Below are 21844 nucleotides of genomic sequence, written 5' to 3'. Positions count from 1 at the left end.
AAAAAATATACAATTCACAGTTTTATGGAATCAGTTACAGAAACAGTGATTGATTAAAATTTAGATGCGTTATTGGGAACAATTTATTGCACATACCGAAACTAATTCTAAGCCAATAGAGTAGGTTTTAAAATATAACAAGCATGGCGATTGAAAAAACCTTTTCCGTATAATGAGCATTTTGTTCATGACACTATTCATCCTTGTAATATCACACTGGTATAATTATGAATCAAAAGTTAGTAAACGTTCAACATGCTTTTTACACGTTTGGGGAAAACGATTGATGCGGGCGGTCAATATCCTCATAACTCGTTGGCCTTTCACCGGATCCTTGTGTAATAAGCATCAAGCTGCCGCCACGATCAATCAGTTCTCTGTGAAGTACTAATAATGTAAACGGTCGAAGGGCCAAGTTGAACATAGCAAATACAACTGAGAAAATTCCTCCATTGTCTGGAAAGTATCCAATTATTCCTATTAAATCAAATACAAAACTCGATGCATTGATAAGACACGCCTGTAAATAAAAAAAAATCAACTAATCATGCGCTAATACCAAATTGACTTGCTAACCAGATGAACGGCGTCAATCGATTCCCTGCAGTGGATTGACCAAAACAGCGAAAGAATATAAATTTGATTGTAAAATGAATATGCTGACGGCAACCAATAACTTTGAAGCGCAAAGACAATAAAGATAAAGTGTACTATAGCTACAATCTGAAAAAGATTGATACATGCAGGCATTAGAATTAAAACAATATTTTTACCATAATGTGTTTACTTTAACGCGTAAATGGGGAGCATTTAATGCTCCTTGCACATCCATCTCAATCAGACGATAACGAAAAATAAATCAAAATATCGAAAATAATACTTTAACCCACCGACAGAAAACCTACAAGTACGTAAAAATGACAGACTCTCTTTGTTTACTTACTCTTTTGATTATTACAGTACTCTTCACGCTCGTTCAATGTTACTCTAAAGTGAGTACAATTTCACTCACTTTCGTTAAAAGTAGAACTACTCTATAGTGAGTAAAACCTGTTTACTCACTTTTGAGTGAATATGGTATTTGTCAAATTCTGAGTAACAATTACTCAGTGCTACAAATGGTAAAGTTAGCTCGAGTGAGTAAATATGACTCAATAGCATGCGAATTGAATAAGGGATTCGAAAAGGGAATTCTTTACGTTAAACAAATACTGACTTACTTATATCCAACGAATTCGCTACCTGTTCATCGGCCATTGGAAAGGATCCGTCTGCCTTCCTACGTTGCCCACGTACGGCATTTTGTACAGCATTGGTAGAAATGCTCTGATGTATTCTTATATAGAAAAAAAATATAGAAAATACTTGCTATATGACTGAACGCTTACTTATCGTCTTCAACCTGCGCGAATTGCAGCATTTTGTTAATGTGTACCGCTTCCGACAAAGGGAAAGTTCCGCCTTCGACAAAGGGAAAAGTTCAGTGAACGTAAATTTTTACACAACGTTTTCAAACCTCTGTGAGTAAAACTTGTTGTCGATTTAGAAACTGAGTCGAAGTTACTCATTCTTCTAAATCAATATTACTCACTTTTTGACATTTGAACTAAATAAGCAAAAGTGAGTACAAATTGCTCACTTGAGAGTAACATTGAATGAGCGTGTTAGCATTTCTCGGTTGATTTTTCATTAGGGCGTATAAGCAAGTGACAGTTTCTCTTTAATCACTCCCTCTTTCGATTATTGTGATGTGATCGAAAAGATTTTCTTTGATATCTAGGGTAACAGAGGTATTTTGGCCACTTCATATGTTTTGGCCCACCTACAAACTTTATCGATTTCATCGGATTTTATCGATGTTAAGTAACTTATTTTGCATCAATTTAAAGCTAATCACATTAAGTTACCTATTGCGGAAAGGGTTTTTAAAGATATTACAATATTTGGTGGATATTTTTACAAAGTGGGCCAAAATAAAATCAATCCTAAAGTGGGCCAAAATACCTCTGTTACCCTATATTCTGCTTGAAAGTCAAAAGTTTCGGGTATCATTTCATGCAAAGAGCTGAGTGATAAACGTGGAAACAGCTTGGTAATTAATAGAAGAGAAAGTAAACAAAAAGAAAATGTCACTTGCTTATACGCCCTAATGAAAAATCAACCGAGATTTCTTCTCTCTAACTACACTGAGCAAATATCTTCTATTGGTTTTACGGTAACATCAGATATTTATATCTTTTCGTTTAATGCCAAACCTAACCCAGTTTTTACGATACTGGTGTCAAACCGTTTGTTTGAAACCAGTTTCGAACCTAGTTTCAACGTTGTTAAACTGAAAATTGAGTTAGTTTCGAACCTGGTTTTTATATTAGATTAACTAGAACCCTCGTTGCTAAGTACGAACCCAACACTGTTTCGTGAAAAGTGTTTGTTTGATGGAACTACCCTGGGTTAGTTTAAGTTTTCTTAAGTGAAAACGACATTGTTTAAAAGAGCCTATCTTATTATATTCATATGCATCGTGTAACATTTATATTTTCATTTATTATTTTTATTTGGAATGTCGTTAACTACACATTATTGAAGTTTCTATTCCCGTTCAAAAATGAACGACAACCCCAATGGAAAATTGGTAGCTAGTATAATTCGTGATGGAAACAAAACAATATGTAAGAGCGATTCACATGTGGCATTAGTTAACTATCACCGGCTTGGAATGGTTACGGAACGACAACATAAATACATTATAAAAATAAAAAAAACTCATTTAAAATACTTGTCTCACATGAAAGAGAGATAAAATAATTTTCATTTATTAATGTTACCCCAGTTTTAACTACTTAGTCGTTCACCGGGGAGCAGTTAATTTCATTTATTAAATACCAGGCACTGGACCGGAAATATTGTAACATTTGTCGTTACATTTTGAGCGTCAACAGATGTCTAACAGATATTTTTCTACCTTCGGGCTGACCATACCCCTACACATTCACGTGTATTCCTATGTATTTTAGTGTACAATAGAGAATTTCATACGCACAAATCTGTTTTCACGCGCAATTTATGTACGGTTTCTTTCGCACAGTTCTTCAAGAAAACATTATAAGTTAAATAGCAAAACTTAAATCAATAATCGTACTCGTTGATTCGTGAAAAATTTAATGCTATTTTAAGAATACATTTATTTTTTCGGAATCTGCACGAATTTGTTTTCCAAGGTTTCTCAAAATAACACGGATTATGCTTCAAAAACGTCGTCACCCACGTCGTCGGTAATTTCGTATTTGTTCTAATCGATTACACCCGAGATTTGGGGATTTTTGGACTATCTTGTTGCTATGTACTCAAAAATTGTGTCAAGCCAAAAAAAACAGCAAATTTCTGTAAAAAACAACAATAAATTCAGGACTCAAACCGAGTCTAGTGGTCATTTTTGTCATATCAAAAAGTGACGCTTCTTCCCGATTTTGCGAAGTCATACAACAAACAAAAAATGTGTACTATAAAAACCAATATAGTTCTGGTGTCCTTCGTGTATCTAGCATACGTCTCCACAAAACTCGGTAAATGGCTGCTCCTCGCCAACCACTCAAGGCACGATTACTTTATTGATCGTCCTCCACTTGATCGATTCAGCTTGCTCATTGCGTTCCTCTTTATGTCCTAGCTGGATTAGATTCAAGAACCATTTTCACTGTACTGTCGTCCAATTTTCTAATGACCCATGCCCAGCCCAACGTACCCACTTAGAAAAAAAACGTTCAACGGTGGTCCTTCATTAGCGGCCCTTACACGATCATTAAAAGTGTCATTACTAAGTAATGACACTTCTGCTCAAACGCTCGTCATTACTGCATTACTGTACATCATTACTTTTTAGCATTACACGTTCATTATTAATGATGAGTATCTGTAACTACTCCAGCAATAGCAATAGCAATATTTTTATTTTCGTTTAGCTGAAAATAAATTTGATTTGCCATTGAAACGTTAAGGTTAATGAAATATTAACAATTTAAATCTACACTTTGTCATTTTTTCGCGTATAGCTCTAAAGATATTCAGCACTTCCACAAAAAAAATAAGAAGAAGAAATACTGTTGGTAATGATGGAAAATCCGGAATTCCATCATTACTGAACTCGTAGACCTTACACGATCATTAAAAGTGCCATTACTTTTTAGTAATGACACTTTTAATGATCGTGTAAGGGCCGCTATTGGTCCAATACGTTGGATCATTGGTCCAATGAAAGTCCAATCAATCGTTCAACGGGAGGCCAACACGGCCACGGCGATTTTGCCGATTTTGAAACAGACCGTTGAACCGAATGCCATTTTTTTCGTTCAACAAACCCGGCAGACAGAGGTCCATTGTTGAGCCATTTTTAACATGAGGAGTTGGAGCCCCGTTGGAATAGTTTTACTGCAGAATTTCTGAAGTTTTTTCCACTTATTTGTTTAAACTAACAATACATACCTGCACAATACTTCTACTTCACGTATAATAACAGCAAATTTTTTTTCTATGTAAAGGTAACACTTAATTTTCACACCATTTTTGCAAGAGAAAAAAACAACAACAAACCGTTCCAGCAAATTAAACGAATATTTCAACAAATAGGGTAACAGAGGTATTTTGGCCACTTCATATATTTTGGCCCGCCTAACAAACTTTATCGATTTTATCGGATTTTATCCATGTTAAGTAACCCATGTTGCATCAATTTGATGCATATCATATTAAATTACCTATTGCGGAAGGGTTTTTCAAAGATATCACAACATTTGGTTTATATTTGTGCAAAGTGGGCCAAAATAAAATCAATCCTAAAGTGGGCCAAAATACCTCTGTTACCCTATGTCGTTCAACAAGCGCTCAAAGACCAACAAAATTGAATGGCCTGCTGAGAGGGTAAGGTTCAACCGATGGAATGACATTTATTGTTCGAATTATTGCCATTTTCGTCCCGCTCTTCTTTTCCGGACCAAAGAAATTTTTCTTAAGTTTGATTAATAATTAATAGTAAAATATGATTAATTTGATTTCAAGATGATTTTCGACATCATTAGTTACAGTTTGGCAATATGTTCTAGTGAAAATCGGTACATGACTGATAATCATGAGAATGATCATTTATAATAGTGCGTGAATGTATGGAATATCACTATAGAGATATGGAACGGGATGCACTTTTTCTCATACTACCCCAATATCATTTTCAATCTCGTGACAATTTTCATCAAAATAGCTGATTTTTTTAGAATGATAATGCCAACAGTGTTGGCCCAACACTGACTGCCACAAGAAATTAGGTTTACAACCGTTAGTTCTTCACAACGCATTTGGTAGTTTTATTTCCACAAAACAAATACACATCATCTCGGCATGTGAAATGCACAACTATTCTCTAAATATACATTAAAGCTCTTCTAATTGATATTGGTTTTATATTCGTTTAACATTAATATGCGCTTTTTTATAAATAACTTCTAATTTTAGAGAGCATATATATATTTCACGGCTATAAATTAGGTACTTTTGAAGAGAAGAAAAAAAAAGAAACTCTCTCTGTCAACATAACATAAGTTATTCAATAATACCACAAACCTTTGAAACTGCTACAAATTTATACCTAGTAATGAATAACTGATGAAATAATTACGTAATGTAGCAACTTTGTGAAATATAGCTAAATCGGTTTTACTGAATATTCTGCAAAAAAAACGTTTATGATCATTTTATCCGGAATGAAATTATACTAGCGCGGGAACGAGCATAGCGTGATGGGCAAGACCCTTCTCGCAGTCTAGCTGGGTTCGATTTCCAACCCAACACATGCCCATAGGATGTAACGATTATAATTGAAATAAAAAATATACTTGAGTCTAGCGATAACTCTGGCTATTAATAGGATTATAACAGACACATTTTTATATACTTATTGATAACAATTAACAGCCGCTATTTCATTTGTGACTAGTTACATTAGAGTTTATTTTCCTGTACGAATGCTTTGATATTCGAAAATTTATCAAATATATTTGTGGGTTTATCATTTGTCTTACAATTTCAAGAAATCTTTAAATTTTTCGATGTTTCGGTATGCAATCAACCCACCAGTATTACGAATAATTTTTGTATCATGATACGATATTTTCTTCAATGATTTGTTGATTAAGGTGTCTTGTAAATTAAATAATTCCCCATCCAATGATTTTAGAATAGCTTGAGGAGCACACGTATCCCATTTGTACGTTGTACCTTTACTGAGTAAGAATAATTCAGCTTCACCTGTGATAACTTTCAATATTTTATGACCAGCTCCTGACGAATATACAATTTCGTACTTAAGTTGATTTTTTAAAAACTCCACATACTTCGACTGTTCTGAAGGTGATAAAACGGCAATTCTTTCTTCATTTTCGACCGCCATTACATTATTATATTTCAAATCACCTATGGTTAGTCCCCAATAAATTCTGCTTTCGTAGGTATCCGTCTCATTTTTACTCGCAAAGGGTTGATTCACAACACCAATAATAGGATCTCCTCGCACTGTTTCATAGACACCAATGAGAACAGTTACACATTCTAGACCTGATGCCTTAATATTGGGAAACTTAGTTGTTTTATCTTGGGCACGTATATACTCTGCTGTAGCATCTATTGGATCAATCCAAATGCCCAATTCATTTATATCGTTATCTAAAGAAATTGATTCCTGTGGAATTTGCCATTGCTCCGAATCAATTTCAATTTCTCTGAACACCTCTTCGACGAGCTGAATGGCTGCTACTCTATCTCCATTTAGTATCTGGAATATGTTTACGTAACAAGTACAATAAGAATCAGACCTTGTATGTAATATGGAACCTTTTGAATATTATCAATTGTTTCATTTTTGTCTTCGCTCACAGTCACAACAATCGATTCACCTTCAGCGTTTGTGAAGCTGGGATTTTCTTCTCCACGAATATTTTCTCGTAATCCTGGAAACTATACAAAACGTGAACGTACGTAGCATTATATTGTATTATAGCTTCAAACTAAAGGTACCTTTTTACCAATATCATGTTTCACTACTTCTTGAATCAAACAGTCCGCCAAAGTTTTAAAATCATGTTCAAATCTTGAATTCGACTCTTCTTTGGATTTTTCTTGCACCAATAAACTAAAAAGATGATCATCTTTTCGACAAATTCTAGCAATATTCGCCGCCTTTTCCGTAGCTTTGATTAGCTCCTTTAACAAGTCAATGGCTGACATGTTTAATCGAATTATACTACACAAAAACTTTTTCTGACTATTTTGGAATTCGTTTTCTAATAACTTTTATACAAATTCAACTCAACTCCAATAAAAAAAAGGGAAGCTATGGGTAATGTAAAAGGGAGTTGAAGGATAAGCTGTTTATACGAAAACTACTTTAGAGCAAATTTCTCACAACGAATCACTTATGCGCTGAATGTATGTTCTACCACTAATGCTTCACAGTGACCTTGAAGGAAAACTTTACCGTTGGTTTTCTTTTTAGACATCGGGCTATGAATATCATCAATATCCTTAGGAATTCTCTATGCAATCTCATTGGTCTATAAATTTTTCTCACTTGTTGACTTATGCGTGGTGTTGCTGAACTGAGTGAGAAAGCTTTTTATGGCAATATGGCAAAGCTCTTCGAAGAAGCTTTATATACGTTACTTCCAATGATAATCTATTCATTCCGACACTGATAAAAATCGACACATCAGACGGAATTGTTTCGTCTAAGCGCAAGTGTAAAGCAGTTCAAAATTAAAGCAAATCACAACGAATCCTATAGATATTACTCTTGAATTCAATCAACCAAATAGCTGATTTATTCCGAAGGTGGTACACTTAATATACAATTGAATTGAGACTTACAATCCAATTTTCAGACAAATACATATGAACTAAATAAAATACTTCGATTTCAAAAAAATTAACGATATTTTTCATTATCAGGGCGCAGGAAATGCTAAGCCTAACACAGTTGGGTTTGGCTCGTGTGCTTCCCAAATCTAGCTTCCATTGGTTTCTAACTAATGTAAATATACCTTACTAGGGTGAATATACCTATCGAAGGTAAATGATTTTGCATCACCTCTGTTGATTTACGCCTCCCAGGTTACTTTGTTCTCATTATGAAATTGAAGGTTTTGATAGAAAATATTGCGGGTTCCCTACTGGGTTTCTGAAAGAACTAAGGTACAGAAACTAGCTCTGTGTAGACCGGCAAACGAGTGAATTACAGGTTTGCTTGTGAGAACCCGCCGAATCTGACGACGTTTTTCATGTGTAAAAAAATAACATGTCCACACTTTAGATTCAAATGTGATGTCACTCGTATAGACCATATAACAACACACTTTAAACATTTATGCGTTAAACGTTTGAATCTAATCATTATGCAATATAACAACTCATTTCACGTAGGAGGCGCAGTTAGTGTTCTTTAATACACAAAGTTTAAAACAACCAACTCCACTGAAATCGCTGTGCAGCTTAAGTGACGAGCTTTTTACTAAACAATTATAGATTTTCTTGGAAATTTCTGAAAATTGCTGGTTTTTCATATTTTTCATGTAATAAAATAATGTATGCGGATAACTTTTACACTAACACATTCATAATGTGAGCGATAATTCAATGTCATTTATAATGTCACTGTCAATCCAGTTCATCGAGCACTCAGACACAAATAGTCGAGTATTCTCGGCCGAAAAGGTCAAAGCCGGCAATAAATATACGACATTATTAATAACAATATTAATAATAAAAATAATAATAATAATAATAATAATAATAATAATATAAATAATAATAGTCGAGTAAAAAAGTATTACCAAAGATAAATAATAAAGACATGTACGTGCTCATAAGTATTTTTAAAAAATGTGGTTCGTTCCCGGTACCTTCTGAAATGACCGCACTCACCGCTTGGTGGAGCGCGAGATTAATTGCATTGTTATCATTTCAACCAAAGTGTGCCATGAAATCTCAATATATACAAATGAGCTACCGAATCGAAAGGGTTCTCACGGTTTGACATTTGCATTATGAATGTATGATGGGAACTCAGCAGTGCAACCAATTTATCACCATTGGTGCCAGTTTCACGGAGGACCATAGATGTGCGCCAAAAAAAGATCGTGACTGTCATGTCTGGAAATTCGTTTGTGGTATTACTCAGTTCGTCATTAAGACAAAGTGAGTCGAACTGTTATAACAGAAACATAATTTGCTTGTTTCAAGATAAAATAGGGTTGTTCCGAACAAGTGCTGGTTACTTAGAAACAATTTTAGTTGAATCAAACCAGAATTATTATTGTCACAATATTAACAAAAAAAATATCAACTTCGGAATTTATTTATTTTAACAATAATTTTTTTGCACGTGTAGTAATAAAAAACATAATTTGGCCACACTGCTTTCAATCAGTTTTTTTTTCTATACTTTTAATTTATAGCTACACTTTTATTGTGTCCATTTTTAAATGAAAGTTGTGACGAACTCACCTCTAGATGAACAAAAATAACCTTTGTTCAATTTTTTGATGATAAAAACAATACTGAGTTTAAAACACTTGGGATCTTAGTTACATACAAGTAGAAGTCAAATAGTGCCTAGGTTTGCAATAATAATTTCTTATACTTTACATGTAGCAAGAGGAAAATGGACGATTTGATCACTCTTATTCGTACCGAAATTCCGGAAGGAAGACAGAATCTGCAAGAAAGCTACACGAACCTGGAACGTGTAGCGGAATATTGTGAAGATACCTATTACCGGTAAATGTGTTATTTGTTGAGGCGAATAATTCATGCTCAAACATGTATTGGGCGGGGCAATGATTGCTTTACACTAATGCATGTTAAATATGTCCTTATGTTATTCGAAAGGGATAAACGATTTATCTATTTTAGGTCTGACAACAAAAAAGTATCTTTAGAGGAAACAAAGAACTATACCACGCAGTCCTTAGCTAGTGTGGCCTATCAAATCAACACACTAGCATATAATTTTCTGCAGTTAATGGATCTTCAAGCTACTCAGATGGCCGAAATGGAGTCACAGATGAATCATATATCTCAAACCGTAATGATTCATAAAGAGAAGGTAGCTCGACGAGAAATAGGTGTTTTGACTGCAAATAAAGTAAGCACAAGACAATATAAGATTGTGGCACCATTGAATCCAGAGAAGCCTATCAAGTATGTACGCAAGCCTATCGATTATAGTCTATTGGACGATATTGGCCATGGGATCACACTAACCAATAACAACCAGAAAAAACATCGCGTTTCAAGTCAAGGATCGATACAATCACTATCTGCAAATATTTCGGTAGGTCCTCCACCTACCACAAAACCTCCAACCCCGCCACAAATGACACGTAGTGCTGGACACACTGGGACTCTTGGAAAAAGTGCTAGTAACACGGGAACATTGGGAAAAACCTCACGAGAATATCGAACCCCACCTGTGGTAGTACCACCTCAAGTTCCCTCACACTATGCTCCGAATTTTCCAGTAGGACATCCAAGAAGATCTGGCTCCGAACGTGGTCCCGGTTATAGTGCCCTTCCAATGCCAATGCCACCAAGTCAAATTGCAATGCACCATCCGCCTCAAGTCGGTATGGTGCATCCGATGCCTCCTTCTACTATTCAACATCAGTCCACATTTGATGAACGTAACAGCATGCCACGTAAATATATTTTTAGGGTAAATTGTATAACAATAACTGATTTTTTTTGCATGCAGCTCCTCCATCTCCATTGACAGTAACCCATGAATTACCTGATCATAGCCACATTGGAATGCATACCCTCAGTCGAAATATGCCTCGTCCAGGCTCACAATCTCCACCTTTACCCCCTCCACCGCCTCCAGAGGAATCCGACCATGCCGATTTTGGAAGACCAAGAAATACTCAGAATTTAGTTGCACCAATTGTTCCGGAAGATCAAAACTTACCAGGATGGGTCCCAAAAAATTACATAGAAAAGGTAGTGGCAATTTATGATTATTACGCAGACAAGGACGATGAGTTAAGTTTCCAAGAAAGTTCCGTATTGTACGTGCTGAAAAAGAACGATGATGGCTGGTGGGAAGGTGTCATGGATGGAGTTACTGGTTTGTTTCCAGGGAATTATGTAGAACCATGCGTTTAATGTTATAATTAAAATGTCGTAAAATCAATATTATTAGTTAATATCAAATGTATACATACATCAAACATATTTCCACTCTAGTGTTACGTGTGGTATATATTGTTCAAAAAATGGAGAACACCCGCGAAAAACACATTTGAGTGTCAATATGTGTACAATTGTATTCCAGCAATAGGAATCTTTTTTCTACTAACTGCTATTATCTATTATTGCTAATGAATATATTATAACAGAATAAACTCGTTCATTTGTCATAAAGGATTAAATAGTCGATATTTATTGTTGGTTTTAGAATAAAGTGATACATTTTGCGAGATTCGATAGTTCGGCAGCCTTTATTTAGTCGTCACTAGGAGTGCTTTGAGCGCTTCCATCGCTGCTTCTCAGTTTGTCAATAGACGGAAGCTTAGGGCCCACTAGCGGACCCATCACACGGTCCGGATTAATAACATTGCCTTCGGCATCGATCGGTGGTAGCGGTGACGGAGACCATTCAGAACTGGAACTTGAGCTGCCAGACGATGTAATACTGAAAAAGTATACAAGATTAAATAACGTGATGAATGCAAAGTTAGGAACGATGCTAACTAATAACATATTTCAATTTTGATGTTCTGACAATGATTATGTATAACGAAATGCGAACACTCCACACTGTTTCAATGTGTTTGCACTAGAGATCCTTAGACGAAAAGGATGTTATACGTCTTGTAATGAGTATCATCCCTATTCTGTACTGTACTCGAAATGAGGATTAGAAATTTTTATGTTCGATCGATAGATCCAAGGTTTTATGGCCAAAGTTAAGAAATCTCATCATTGATAACTTTTTAGTTCAAGAGATATTCAGCCAGCCTACGAAACCACTGAATGCGTACAAAAACATTGTGCAGGGACAAATTTTCAAAGCATCTCAATATTACACTAGTGGGCTCGTGCGTGCTTTCGCAACATTAATGTAGGTGTATGAGATAGTACGGGAGAATGTGAGAGAACGAAGTTTTGAATATTGAAGTATTTGGAGGATAATACAATATATTCCACAAAATTTACGATAAATAATAATAATGAGTTCTTGCTCAAGTAGCAAATGATACATATTGATATTTTAAAATGTTCAACAATTGTTTTAAAATTGTTATCTATGTTAGATATGTTCAGAAAGATTTTTAAACGTATTTAAAACGGTTGTGCTACCTATGATTTTGACATTTCGCGAAACTACCGAAAAAATCATTATAGAACAAGTTGGCGTATATCTAAAACAATTGTGCAACATGTCACCGACTTGATCATGTTGCACAGTATTGCAAAAATTTTCCCATCGTTACGTTAGAAGAAAGTAAGTCGTGCATTTTCCCAAAAGGCTGTCATAATTGTATCGGACAAAATATATGCAGAAATAGCTATACTCCACTTAACTCATAAAATGAGTGTAAAAACTACAGATTTCTAGTTAAAATTATGCTCCATTTATGTGAAATGAATATCAAAATGATTAGATATATCGCTGCCGCCAAATTCTGTATCAATTTCATATGAACGTCACATAGTTTCCCGTATTGATTGTTTGACCGAATCAAATGTTTTTCGCATACATTCGTGCTTCGCTCACGTCCAATTGAAAGTGAAACGTTTAATACATATACCTAGTTCGATTCAAAATACACCAAATTCAAAACGAAAACACATCTCGACTAAGTGAAAAAGAAACTAAGCTTGAATCTTTGTGAATTTTCACTTGAAATCTTAAAACAAATCGCTTTGTTTTTGGATTGAAATGAAAATGCACATTAAATTGAAGTGCTATTTACATATGAATCGATCGTACCCATTTTTATCAGTGTAGGCATTTATAGAGGAAGTGAATGCGTTTCCTGCACACATGAGATTATGCGGAACCTGTACTGTACATACCCCATATGTGGAGGCTGGTGTTTACAAGACCTTAGTTTTGGTACAAAACCTGAATGGGACCTTAGCAATAGTAATTAGCAATATATACAGAGATGACACAAACACGCACCCGCGATCCTTGTGATAAATCGGAGGTAATTTATTCTCACTATATTCACAACCGGCCGTTTGACGTCCATTGGTGTATGTACTGGCATGTATCTCCTGTTGATACAGTGAATATAACTCCCTCAGATCATCTGGAAGTTCAACTTGTCCTTCTAAAATAAGTTTATGTTATTTGAAAATCATTGAGTAACACTTCCACTTGCCCTCGATTATTCTTCTTTGGGTACTTATTATATCCTCACATAGCCTTCTTTGACGCTCAGCACGTAACAGCTGAAGGTCGCGACGTCTGAGTTCTGCTTGTCTAGCTAATCGTTCTGCTTGCAAAGAAACCTTAAAAAGTTACAAAATAGCTAAATTTTTAAAACCACTAGTTGTTCAATGCACTCAAGAGCAAACCTTATCCGCTTCTAACTCGTGAACTCTACATAGTAATGATAATAGTTCCCGTTCTTCGTCACTACTGATTCTTTCCGGCAACTCCTAAAAGCAAAAATAATTATAGTGAATGTATTTGCTAACAATAAATTTGAGCTGAAAATATCGGAAACAGGTTGAGGTGAGTTCAATTTGTATTCGATCATAATTTGTGTTTCAAATCAGCCATGAAATCACACATCGGGTGGGTGGGCCACGTATAACAATGTTCTTATCGGCCTGGGCTCAATCATGTTCAATTGCCACGTTACGAGAATCGCTGCCCTCTTACCGTCGATTTAAAAAAAGACGAGTACCTCTTCAACTCTAATCGGAGACTATGAAGAAACATGAACGTATATAACTGTTTCAGATTTTGAGCACTACAAATTATGTACTCCTGAAAACCAGAAGCCGGATTCGGGTGAGACCAAGTTTGTATAAAAACCAGAACCGGTAATCGGTGAGACCAAGTTTGTATAAAAACCAACTAATAAGACCTTGAAAATGAAACAGTTTTAAGGCAAGTGAAAAGATTTTTCAGTTTTTGTTGCATCGTAATTACTACTGTCGGTTTAAAATTCTAAAACTCTTCACCCTGTTCTTCCGGACCTGGAAGTTGGATCTCTAATACCTTTCATTTGAATATAAATCTATAATACCTTTCATTTGAATATAAATTCGTGAGAAATTTGAGAAATCGGTGTAAGTTCCATTTCGATGGTTTTGGCCACTTTTTCCGGTGCTTCTGGAACCGGTCAAGTCAAAATGAGTTTATTGGACAAATATCTAACAAAATGGGCGAACTAATGATTAACTAAATAGTTTCAAGGTATTTGTTTCTTTCTACATCGTCACATTCTTGAAATTGATGGTTTTAACACTCATTACTATTAAATTCCGGAGCTGACAATTGAAGACGAAAACTTAATTGTAATCTTTGGGATTATATTATACGAGAAAACGAAAAATTGTCACTTAGAACAATTCGCACCAAAGCCCTAATATTTACGAGTATTTTCTTAAATTGCTACTTGGATTTAGGAAATTCCTAAAAATGGGTATATGTTGCAAAATCTGCGCATACGCTTTCAAGAAAATAAGATACAAAAGGCATACCGAGAATTAGGTAGGTAAGTTATAATCAATAACATTGATTTTTTTATCTGGGAACGAAATCCTTGCTACGGACCTGTTGACAATTGATTATTTATGATATGAGAAATGTCATTCATCAACTATATTCCGTAGATATATGCAAGTTGAGCTGATAGATGATAACGATGATGTACCCCATAAGTAGTAAAAGAGACAAAAACAAAAATCTCAAATCAGCGTCTGACGGCAAAGCAGCAAGTAAAGATAGACTTGTGATGCGGTATGTGTTATTTTCTGTTGGATGGGTGTCCATAGAGATAGGGCTATAATTAAATGCCAAATGGTGGCCAAGTGAAGCAAAGCATACTTGGTTCTTTTAGTCGGTTAGGTTGTCTTTTCATGTGTTTTCATATGCGGGGTAGTTTAAATGGCAAAACTTCCCCGGTTAGAATCTAGCTACGGGTTCGAGTCCCGTCTCTGTGTTAACATTTTCGCGTTTTTCATTACATGTCATTTTTTAATTTGTTTTTCTCGTTAGATACTGATCAAATTTAAGATAAACAAATAATATAGTGCTTAACAATATTAGACCCGAATGAAAAGTTGCAATAAATTGTAACCAATCGAGTATTTCAGTGGTACATATCAAATCAACGACGACTCTATCTTGAGTTTATCTTTGATCACGAGATAGTGTGTGGAGTTGACGCTCTCCTTCACACTTCCGATGGAGCTAACGAGAGCAAAAATACAACAGACTGAATTTCATCATTAATGAATCTGGTTTAGATTCATTTATTTTATTTTAAGAAAATGTCAACATTTATTTTGAAGATCGGTTGATGGTCCTTAAAAAGGACCACGTTGTTTAAGTTAATTGCGAAAGGTTTTCAAATACTACTGAAAATATATGAACAAAAATGAAGAAACTTGAAATAAAAAGCAAAATTGTTTCCACCTACATCTTCCAATGCAACTCCCTTTTTCCGGCATTTCTCTAAATCATGCTCAGTTGCGAGTCTAATTTCACGATATCGCTTCACTTCTTTTTCTATGGCGGACAATTCACTCCAAGCTGATCGTAAAGCGGAGTTTCCTTCAGAGTCGGAATCTAAAAATATCGTTTTGAGACATTGTAGACTTGTTTCGTAATGAAAATATGTACCATCATCCATATCCATTCGATCGTACAACTTTCCCTGCCGACTCTGCCAATGGGATATGACCATATGTTGCCTTTCCGCGTCTAATTCCAATCCAAGTAAATGACTATCGGCTTCTAGCAACCTACGCCTCAGTCTCATTTGTAGCTTAAAAGTATGCACGATTTGTTCCCTCAGATACTTTAGCTCCGCTTTTTTCATTTGGTCATAGGGCGAGCCATCATCGGTAACTGGGGCGTGTTGCTGGGTAACTCCACTACGGGGTCGATCTGATAACATTTTATCCCTCAATCGACTAACTTCTTCTCGCAACTCAGAAACCAATGTCTGATAATGTGACATAGGAAATTCTCGGCTTTCCTCCAAAATAGTAGGATTTTGTATTCGAGTGGTTATGTGATTAGCCCGATCAGCATAAACCAATGTATTCTTGGTTTCATCGCGATGTTTTGCATCCGGAGCTACATGAGCTATCATGACAGTTTTACAGCGTCCACTAAGGGCCTCCTTAAGTAATCGTGTCAATTTAGAATCTCTATAATTGACGTATCTTGCTCCACCAGCCAACGCATTTATGCAATTTCCAAGTGCCAGTAAGCTTCGATTAATATGAGCACCCTCTTGAAGGCGTTTCCCTCTGTTTTTGGTTTTCCTAGCACGTTCCGAGCCAGCTAGATCTGTTAGAAATAACCGACCTTGTTTGGTTCCAACGGTAGTATGGTTTAGAACTGTAATGCTGAGCAGAGCATGGCTTCGAGACGAAGTTTGATTGGCTGCAGTCGGTTCCACACTTCGAGCCTTGTTTCCTTTCACCAGCAATTGTATGACTTCCTTCTTAGAGGACGTTGATATTTCCGACAAACCCGTAACGGACTGATTACCTTTGTTATCCTGTGTATGGCGTGAAATTTATTACTTTCTTACCGTGCGATAATAGATTGTACTACTTTATTGTGTTTTGAATACAAAAGTCTTTTTGAATTGAAAATTACAATTGGCTATCTCGAAACTTCCATAACATAATAAATCAATTGAATTACCTCGCGCAATTCTAGAGGACCTCCAGGATTCAGAAGATCTCGTATAAGTTCGTTATAAATTTCCAAATATGACAACGATATCTACACAGAATAAAAAAGAGAAAACACTTTTATTATATTTTGTATTCTTATTTCTTTTATTGGAAACAATTGTAGCATACTTTACATGTGAATACATCTGATACATTATAATTATTGATTGGCATATTTCACAAATCTAGTGATATTGCATTGGCTCGTTATTGTTTTAGTCAACGAGCATTTAAAATTTTTGGTCTTTGCCAATAATTCCATTTCGATTTCGGAAATCTCAAAAAATCTGTCCCAGAGTCGATCTCGACGTTTCATGCAATTCTAAGACATTTGGCATTAAAAAAAATGTTCGATCTAGGAAGACAGATCCGGATGAAATTCAAACCTATTTATCATTATTTCCGGTACTTGCGGTACCGGAAAGTGGAGATCTATATAACTGAATCGAGATTATTTGGTAATCTGCTAACCATATCTGCAAACTAGAAAAAATTATGTACACTTTTTAACGAAATCGCTAGTTTTAAAGTGTCAGTTCTGAAAAACAGCCCAACATTTTTTTCGGAACCGGAAGTGTTATCTGTCGCATCCTTCACGCATCTCGTTTGATAGAAGAGATGCGTGAAGGATGCGACATTATCTAAATGATATCCACCATTATTCTACTATCAATCAACAAAATGTGATTAAATCGGATACAATAATTTCACTTCAGCTCTATTCAGCCAAATCGTAGAAAATTTTATTCGACAAATAAATTCAATCAACTATTATAAATGTTACACCATACTTGACGAAAAATATTTGTAGTCGTTGTGAGTACATTTTGTAAAATTATTGTATTTTGTGGAAAAAATTTTTGTGACTAAATAATACATAAAATTACAGTTGCCCTGAAGATGAAGGTATAACCTTCGAAACGTTGGCCTTTAACGAAAAATAAATGTTTTGACGAGAAACCAATTGACCAAAAAGCCATCTCTTTATTTAAAACAACATTAACTGGTCGCACCCGCATCAAACAAATTCAACAACAATGGCGCTAAGTGAAACACAGAAAAAATTCGAAGTAAATGCATAAATTAGATAGCAGCACAGTTCGAAAAATTCTTGGGATTTTACATCATATAAGATGCACATAAATGGAGCGTCGTATTTTACACAAACGTTCATTCAAGAACATGTAAAATTATGTGATTTGAAAATTACATGGCTTGATTCGAACGAAATAAAAAACAAAAGATCGTTAGGCAGCAGCGCGACTTGAACCATTAAACATTAGGTCACAAGCACATCGGTTACTCAACGGAACCACAGAGCTCATATCTGTTCATGGAATAATTGATGCATATAAATCCATACAGTGGCACTTGGTAGCCGAGTGCAAATTTCACTCGGAGTGTGTAAAATTCTGTGCGAGTGGAATATTGCGTCATTTGAAAAATTTAGTAGTTGTGAATTGTATCGTTTGTGAAATTCTGTCACCTGTAAAATTCATAATTTTTTTCTGTGAGATCTCACTCTAACCAACGGTTTTAGTTTATGAGATTAATGTCCTGGATTGTATAACTATTTTTGTCTGCGGTATTACTCCTTAGAGCCGAAGCGAAGGTATTGCATTCGGTGATTAAAAGTCAAATAATTCGTAACATAACATGATGACCCTACTAATAAAGTGACTAATGGTACAATTACCCTACAATCCCGCGCCATATTTCATGTAGGGTTATACTACCAATAGTCATCTCATTTGTTTGAGTCTCCACGTGACTTGGCGGTTTACTCGTCTTCCAATCAACGTACTGCTATAAAATCAGATACAACATTTTTGCATCGACTCTAAGAAGCAATACCAACGACAAAATAATTGCACAAATACGCAATACTGCTGCTATGGCGACGGAAAATCCGAAGCTACTGCACCTATTTTCATTATACCCATCGAATGAATACATCGAGCAGAGATAGCAGAGCTCACTCTAACCAATGGTTTTAGTATATGGTATAAATGGAATTAAACATCAGTCATATCAAATAAATAGTATCTACGCACTTAACCAGGTTTGGTTACAATTAGACAAGCAAAGAATTAGATTTGTCTTAGCAAAAGGATTGCGTGTTGTTTAATGGAGCAATCGATTTTTATTATATATATAGCAGCCTAAGCACAAACATGCCACTGAACCTCAACCTTCAAAAGGCTTCGTGATGACATTTTAGTGTACGCAGCTGGATAGTGAAGTTAATTCGATGTATCCATAATTATTAAATAATCATTGCGAGCACTATTTACGTCGGAGTGATGCTTTTACTCAAAGCGTCACATTTGCTATTGACAATCTCGTTCTCTTTTCGTTTCGTTATGGATTGGAATAATGTCATTCGGAAATTTGACGAAAGCAACAAATAAAAGAATGCTATATATGTAGATCCGATATTTTAGAATAAGGGTCTAGAAACCACCCTACATATTTAATTATCACTGTCAATCATGCCGGCGGCCAACGAGCAGGTATTAATTATGCATTCCGTTTTTCATGTCCATAGTTTTATGGAACGAGCTAAAAGTAATTTTTAGTAAAGATTTTATCTAATTGTTTTTTTTTTCTGGAGGAATTGAAGCCAGAGATAGTGTAAATCCGAATGTTCTCACTAATAGTAATATTTTTAAATCTTTCGATGAATAGATATTCTATTTGTGCTGTGTGATGTTTTTCTATTTTCTTTGGGTTGTTTTTCCTGTAATCCAAAACACGTTGCTTTCCGCATCATGAAGCTAAAAACTAAAAATTAATTTGTTTTACTTTTTTTGAATTCAACAAAATAAAAAAATAAACAGACAAAACTTTAAAATTGAAATTTTCAATTTTTTTTAATTAGATTGATGGAATTTGCAGTACTAGTATCAGGGGTAATTTTTGTTCACATTAAGGAAAATATTCACACATTCAAATTACCTTAAAATTATCTGTGTTTTCAGAATTTTCGATGAACTTAAATATATCATCTACTGCCTTTATCATTAGTCCATCTTCCTGTGATTCATCGGATGACGAGTTTAGCTTTTTCTGGCTTTGTCCAAGCATAGTGTGAGTTTTTCCGGACCCAGTGGCCCCGTAAGCAAACACTGCTGCATTGTATCCATTCAATACATCTTGCACAAGTGGTGCTGTTGTCGTTTTATACACTTTTTCCTGAATATGAGAAAGAAAAACAACCCAAAATATCGATTTCTTGGTCAGTGTCTGTCAGCATTGAAACAGTCCTTAAAGACGCGTCATCGTATATATCCAAAGTAGACATTCGTGCTTCGAGGTTATTCCAGATCAGAAAATCTGATCAGAAACTTTCATACCTGACTGGATTTTTCACCAAATACGTAATCATAGTTATATTTTTTTGGTTTATTCCGATTGCCTTCATCGAAAAGCAGCGACCGATGCGAAAGGACCTGTATACAGTTAGACTCGTTACCATCACTCAAAGGACGTATTCGTACAGCGACCTAGTTCAAGGAGGAAACATAAAAACCAGATAGGTATAAAATTAGCATAAACGGTTCTCGCAACCTACTTCGTTATAGGTCTACAGAGATGTTCAAAATAAAAATGGAAAACATTTTCTTAACAAAAACAAAAAATATCTGCTGTACTACACTATAAATTTTACTAAAAAGTTGTAAATTAGTTGAAAAAATAATATTATCATTGACTGTCGTCGGAAAAACTGGTTTACTTACCATCAAGCGCTCATCAATGTGTGTATTTGTGAAAGAAGAAGTACTACCGGAACTGCTAGGCGTATTATTAGTTTGAGATGCCATTTTTTCAATTGATTCCTATTATTTAAAACACGTTATTTCACTTCTATATTTACACTGCATTAAACGTAACTAATACCCATAGATATAAACAATAGTAAGCGCATTATTTTTTATTAGATTCGATCCAACGGTGTTTCCATCAGTATTATAAGTACTTCTGAATGTTTGTTAAAAATTTCAACGAAAAACATGAAAACGATCAACTATACCGATGGCGATGGAAAATTGACAAAACCATTTCCTCCAACACAGTATTGAGCCCACAGACCTCCAACTCCGAACACTTCTCACCATTGACTAAACAAGGAATTAAACTTTCCCAGTGTTCATTTCCATCGTCGGTGCTTTCCATTTTATTACCTTTCCATGCATACTTCAAATATTATCATGCGCCATTAGAACAGCACAAAAACGAAGACCTCGGAAAAGTTGTTTGAGAACGTGACCGATTGTGAATAGTTCCAGTCAACGATTGGTCTTTCGCCAGATATAGGGTATCCGTATTTCTACTCATCTTATATATCTTATATATACAAATATATTAAAATTCAAAAGTTATCTCTGTTCAACACATTCTCTCGAAGGATAAAACGAAAATTCGAAACAGTAAAATAGAAGTATTGCCAGGGTTTCAGACTAATTATACTGTGATTTTGCTTAGAAAATATTAGCTTCGATTGCATCGCAATGCTTGGATCGTAGACTGAGTAGTCAGCAAAATAATAATATGGCTCGGCTAAAGAGACTATAGTAGCCATGTGCCCTAGATATTCAAATTTTACTTTCCAAGCTTAGTGACGCTTTCATTCAGCGAGTATCAAAACAGTTAAACGATATCAGGCTACTGTGTACTGACGTGTTTATCAAAAGTACATCTGTATACTTGCTATACTTTTCTATGTTAGAGCCGCTAATTGTAGTGAGAAATAATACATGAATTGTTGGCTCTAGTTTCAATAATTTACATCCAGTCATCGATTAACAGATCGAATGATAAAGGAGTACCCATGTGAGCTTTCGATAGAGGGGGATACAATATATTT

At 35.2% G+C, this 21844-nt stretch overlaps 4 protein-coding genes across 7 annotated transcripts; 1 reads left to right on the top strand and 3 right to left on the bottom strand.

Annotated features, from left to right (window-relative positions):
- Window positions 1–53: 53 nt before the first annotated feature.
- On the bottom strand, window positions 54–946 carry LOC131426694 (type-1 angiotensin II receptor-associated protein-like). The gene is made up of 3 exons (XM_058589606.1): window positions 788–946; window positions 577–723; window positions 54–520 (listed from the first exon to the last, which is right to left on the bottom strand). Exons 1-3 carry the CDS (start codon window positions 830–832, stop codon window positions 263–265), a joined length of 450 nt encoding a protein of 149 aa, XP_058445589.1. The 5' UTR covers window positions 833–946; the 3' UTR covers window positions 54–262.
- A 4380-nt stretch (window positions 947–5326) lies between these two features.
- LOC131426692 (inositol polyphosphate 1-phosphatase) lies at window positions 5327–7520 on the bottom strand. Its single transcript, XM_058589604.1, has 3 exons — window positions 7060–7520; window positions 6877–6999; window positions 5327–6817 (listed from the first exon to the last, which is right to left on the bottom strand). The coding sequence occupies exons 1-3, from the start codon at window positions 7267–7269 to the stop codon at window positions 6065–6067; spliced, it is 1086 nt and encodes a 361-aa protein (XP_058445587.1). The 5' UTR covers window positions 7270–7520; the 3' UTR covers window positions 5327–6064.
- A 1954-nt stretch (window positions 7521–9474) lies between these two features.
- LOC131426690 (abl interactor 2) lies at window positions 9475–11468 on the top strand. Of its 2 annotated transcripts, XM_058589602.1 has the most exons (4): window positions 9475–9633; window positions 9691–9816; window positions 9952–10736; window positions 10793–11468. In XM_058589602.1, the coding sequence occupies exons 2-4, from the start codon at window positions 9701–9703 to the stop codon at window positions 11200–11202; spliced, it is 1311 nt and encodes a 436-aa protein (XP_058445585.1). In that variant the 5' UTR covers window positions 9475–9633; window positions 9691–9700; the 3' UTR covers window positions 11203–11468. The 2 variants fall into 2 exon arrangements, with proteins under 2 accessions (XP_058445585.1, XP_058445586.1); XM_058589603.1 differs by having other exon boundaries at window positions 9483–9816.
- LOC131426689 (kinesin-like protein KIF19) lies at window positions 11446–21292 on the bottom strand. Of its 3 annotated transcripts, none has more exons than XM_058589600.1 (10): window positions 20872–21292; window positions 20718–20816; window positions 20334–20483; window positions 19936–20172; window positions 16946–17026; window positions 15705–16796; window positions 13627–13710; window positions 13431–13560; window positions 13229–13379; window positions 11446–11731 (listed from the first exon to the last, which is right to left on the bottom strand). In XM_058589600.1, exons 2-10 carry the CDS (start codon window positions 20799–20801, stop codon window positions 11542–11544), a joined length of 2199 nt encoding a protein of 732 aa, XP_058445583.1. In that variant the 5' UTR covers window positions 20802–20816; window positions 20872–21292; the 3' UTR covers window positions 11446–11541. The 3 variants fall into 3 exon arrangements, with proteins under 3 accessions (XP_058445583.1, XP_058445582.1, XP_058445584.1); XM_058589599.1 differs by having other exon boundaries at window positions 20878–21292; XM_058589601.1 differs by having other exon boundaries at window positions 15705–15853; window positions 15908–16796; window positions 20718–21289.
- Window positions 21293–21844: the final 552 nt, after the last annotated feature.

This window comes from Malaya genurostris, chromosome 1, assembly GCF_030247185.1.
Source record: "Malaya genurostris strain Urasoe2022 chromosome 1, Malgen_1.1, whole genome shotgun sequence".
In the NCBI taxonomy this organism is placed as follows: Eukaryota; Metazoa; Arthropoda; class Insecta; order Diptera; family Culicidae; genus Malaya; species Malaya genurostris.
Note: the sequence above shows the minus strand (reverse complement) of the source record. Positions and strands in the feature narration are given on the sequence as shown.

Coding starts and splice junctions, on each gene's coding strand:
- LOC131426694 (XM_058589606.1), bottom strand. CDS start 832: ATGGATGTGCAAGGAGCATTAAATGCTCCCCATTTACGCGTTAAA. Junction 724..787: donor CTCCCCATTTACGCGTTAAA/GTAAACACATTA, acceptor AATCTTTTTCAG/ATTGTAGCTATAGTACACTT. Junction 521..576: donor CGATTGACGCCGTTCATCTG/GTTAGCAAGTCA, acceptor TTTTATTTACAG/GCGTGTCTTATCAATGCATC.
- LOC131426692 (XM_058589604.1), bottom strand. CDS start 7,269: ATGTCAGCCATTGACTTGTTAAAGGAGCTAATCAAAGCTACGGAAAAG. Junction 7,000..7,059: donor AACATGATATTGGTAAAAAG/GTACCTTTAGTT, acceptor CGTTTTGTATAG/TTTCCAGGATTACGAGAAAA. Junction 6,818..6,876: donor CAATTGATAATATTCAAAAG/GTTCCATATTAC, acceptor AACATATTCCAG/ATACTAAATGGAGATAGAGT.
- LOC131426690 (XM_058589602.1), top strand. CDS start 9,701: ATGGACGATTTGATCACTCTTATTCGTACCGAAATTCCGGAAGGAAGA. Junction 9,817..9,951: donor TGTGAAGATACCTATTACCG/GTAAATGTGTTA, acceptor TATCTATTTTAG/GTCTGACAACAAAAAAGTAT. Junction 10,737..10,792: donor TGAACGTAACAGCATGCCAC/GTAAATATATTT, acceptor TTTTGCATGCAG/CTCCTCCATCTCCATTGACA.
- LOC131426689 (XM_058589600.1), bottom strand. CDS start 20,801: ATGGCATCTCAAACTAATAATACGCCTAGCAGTTCCGGTAGTACTTCT. Junction 20,484..20,717: donor ACATTGATGAGCGCTTGATG/GTAAGTAAACCA, acceptor TCCTTGAACTAG/GTCGCTGTACGAATACGTCC. Junction 13,561..13,626: donor ACGAGTTAGAAGCGGATAAG/GTTTGCTCTTGA, acceptor TAACTTTTTAAG/GTTTCTTTGCAAGCAGAACG.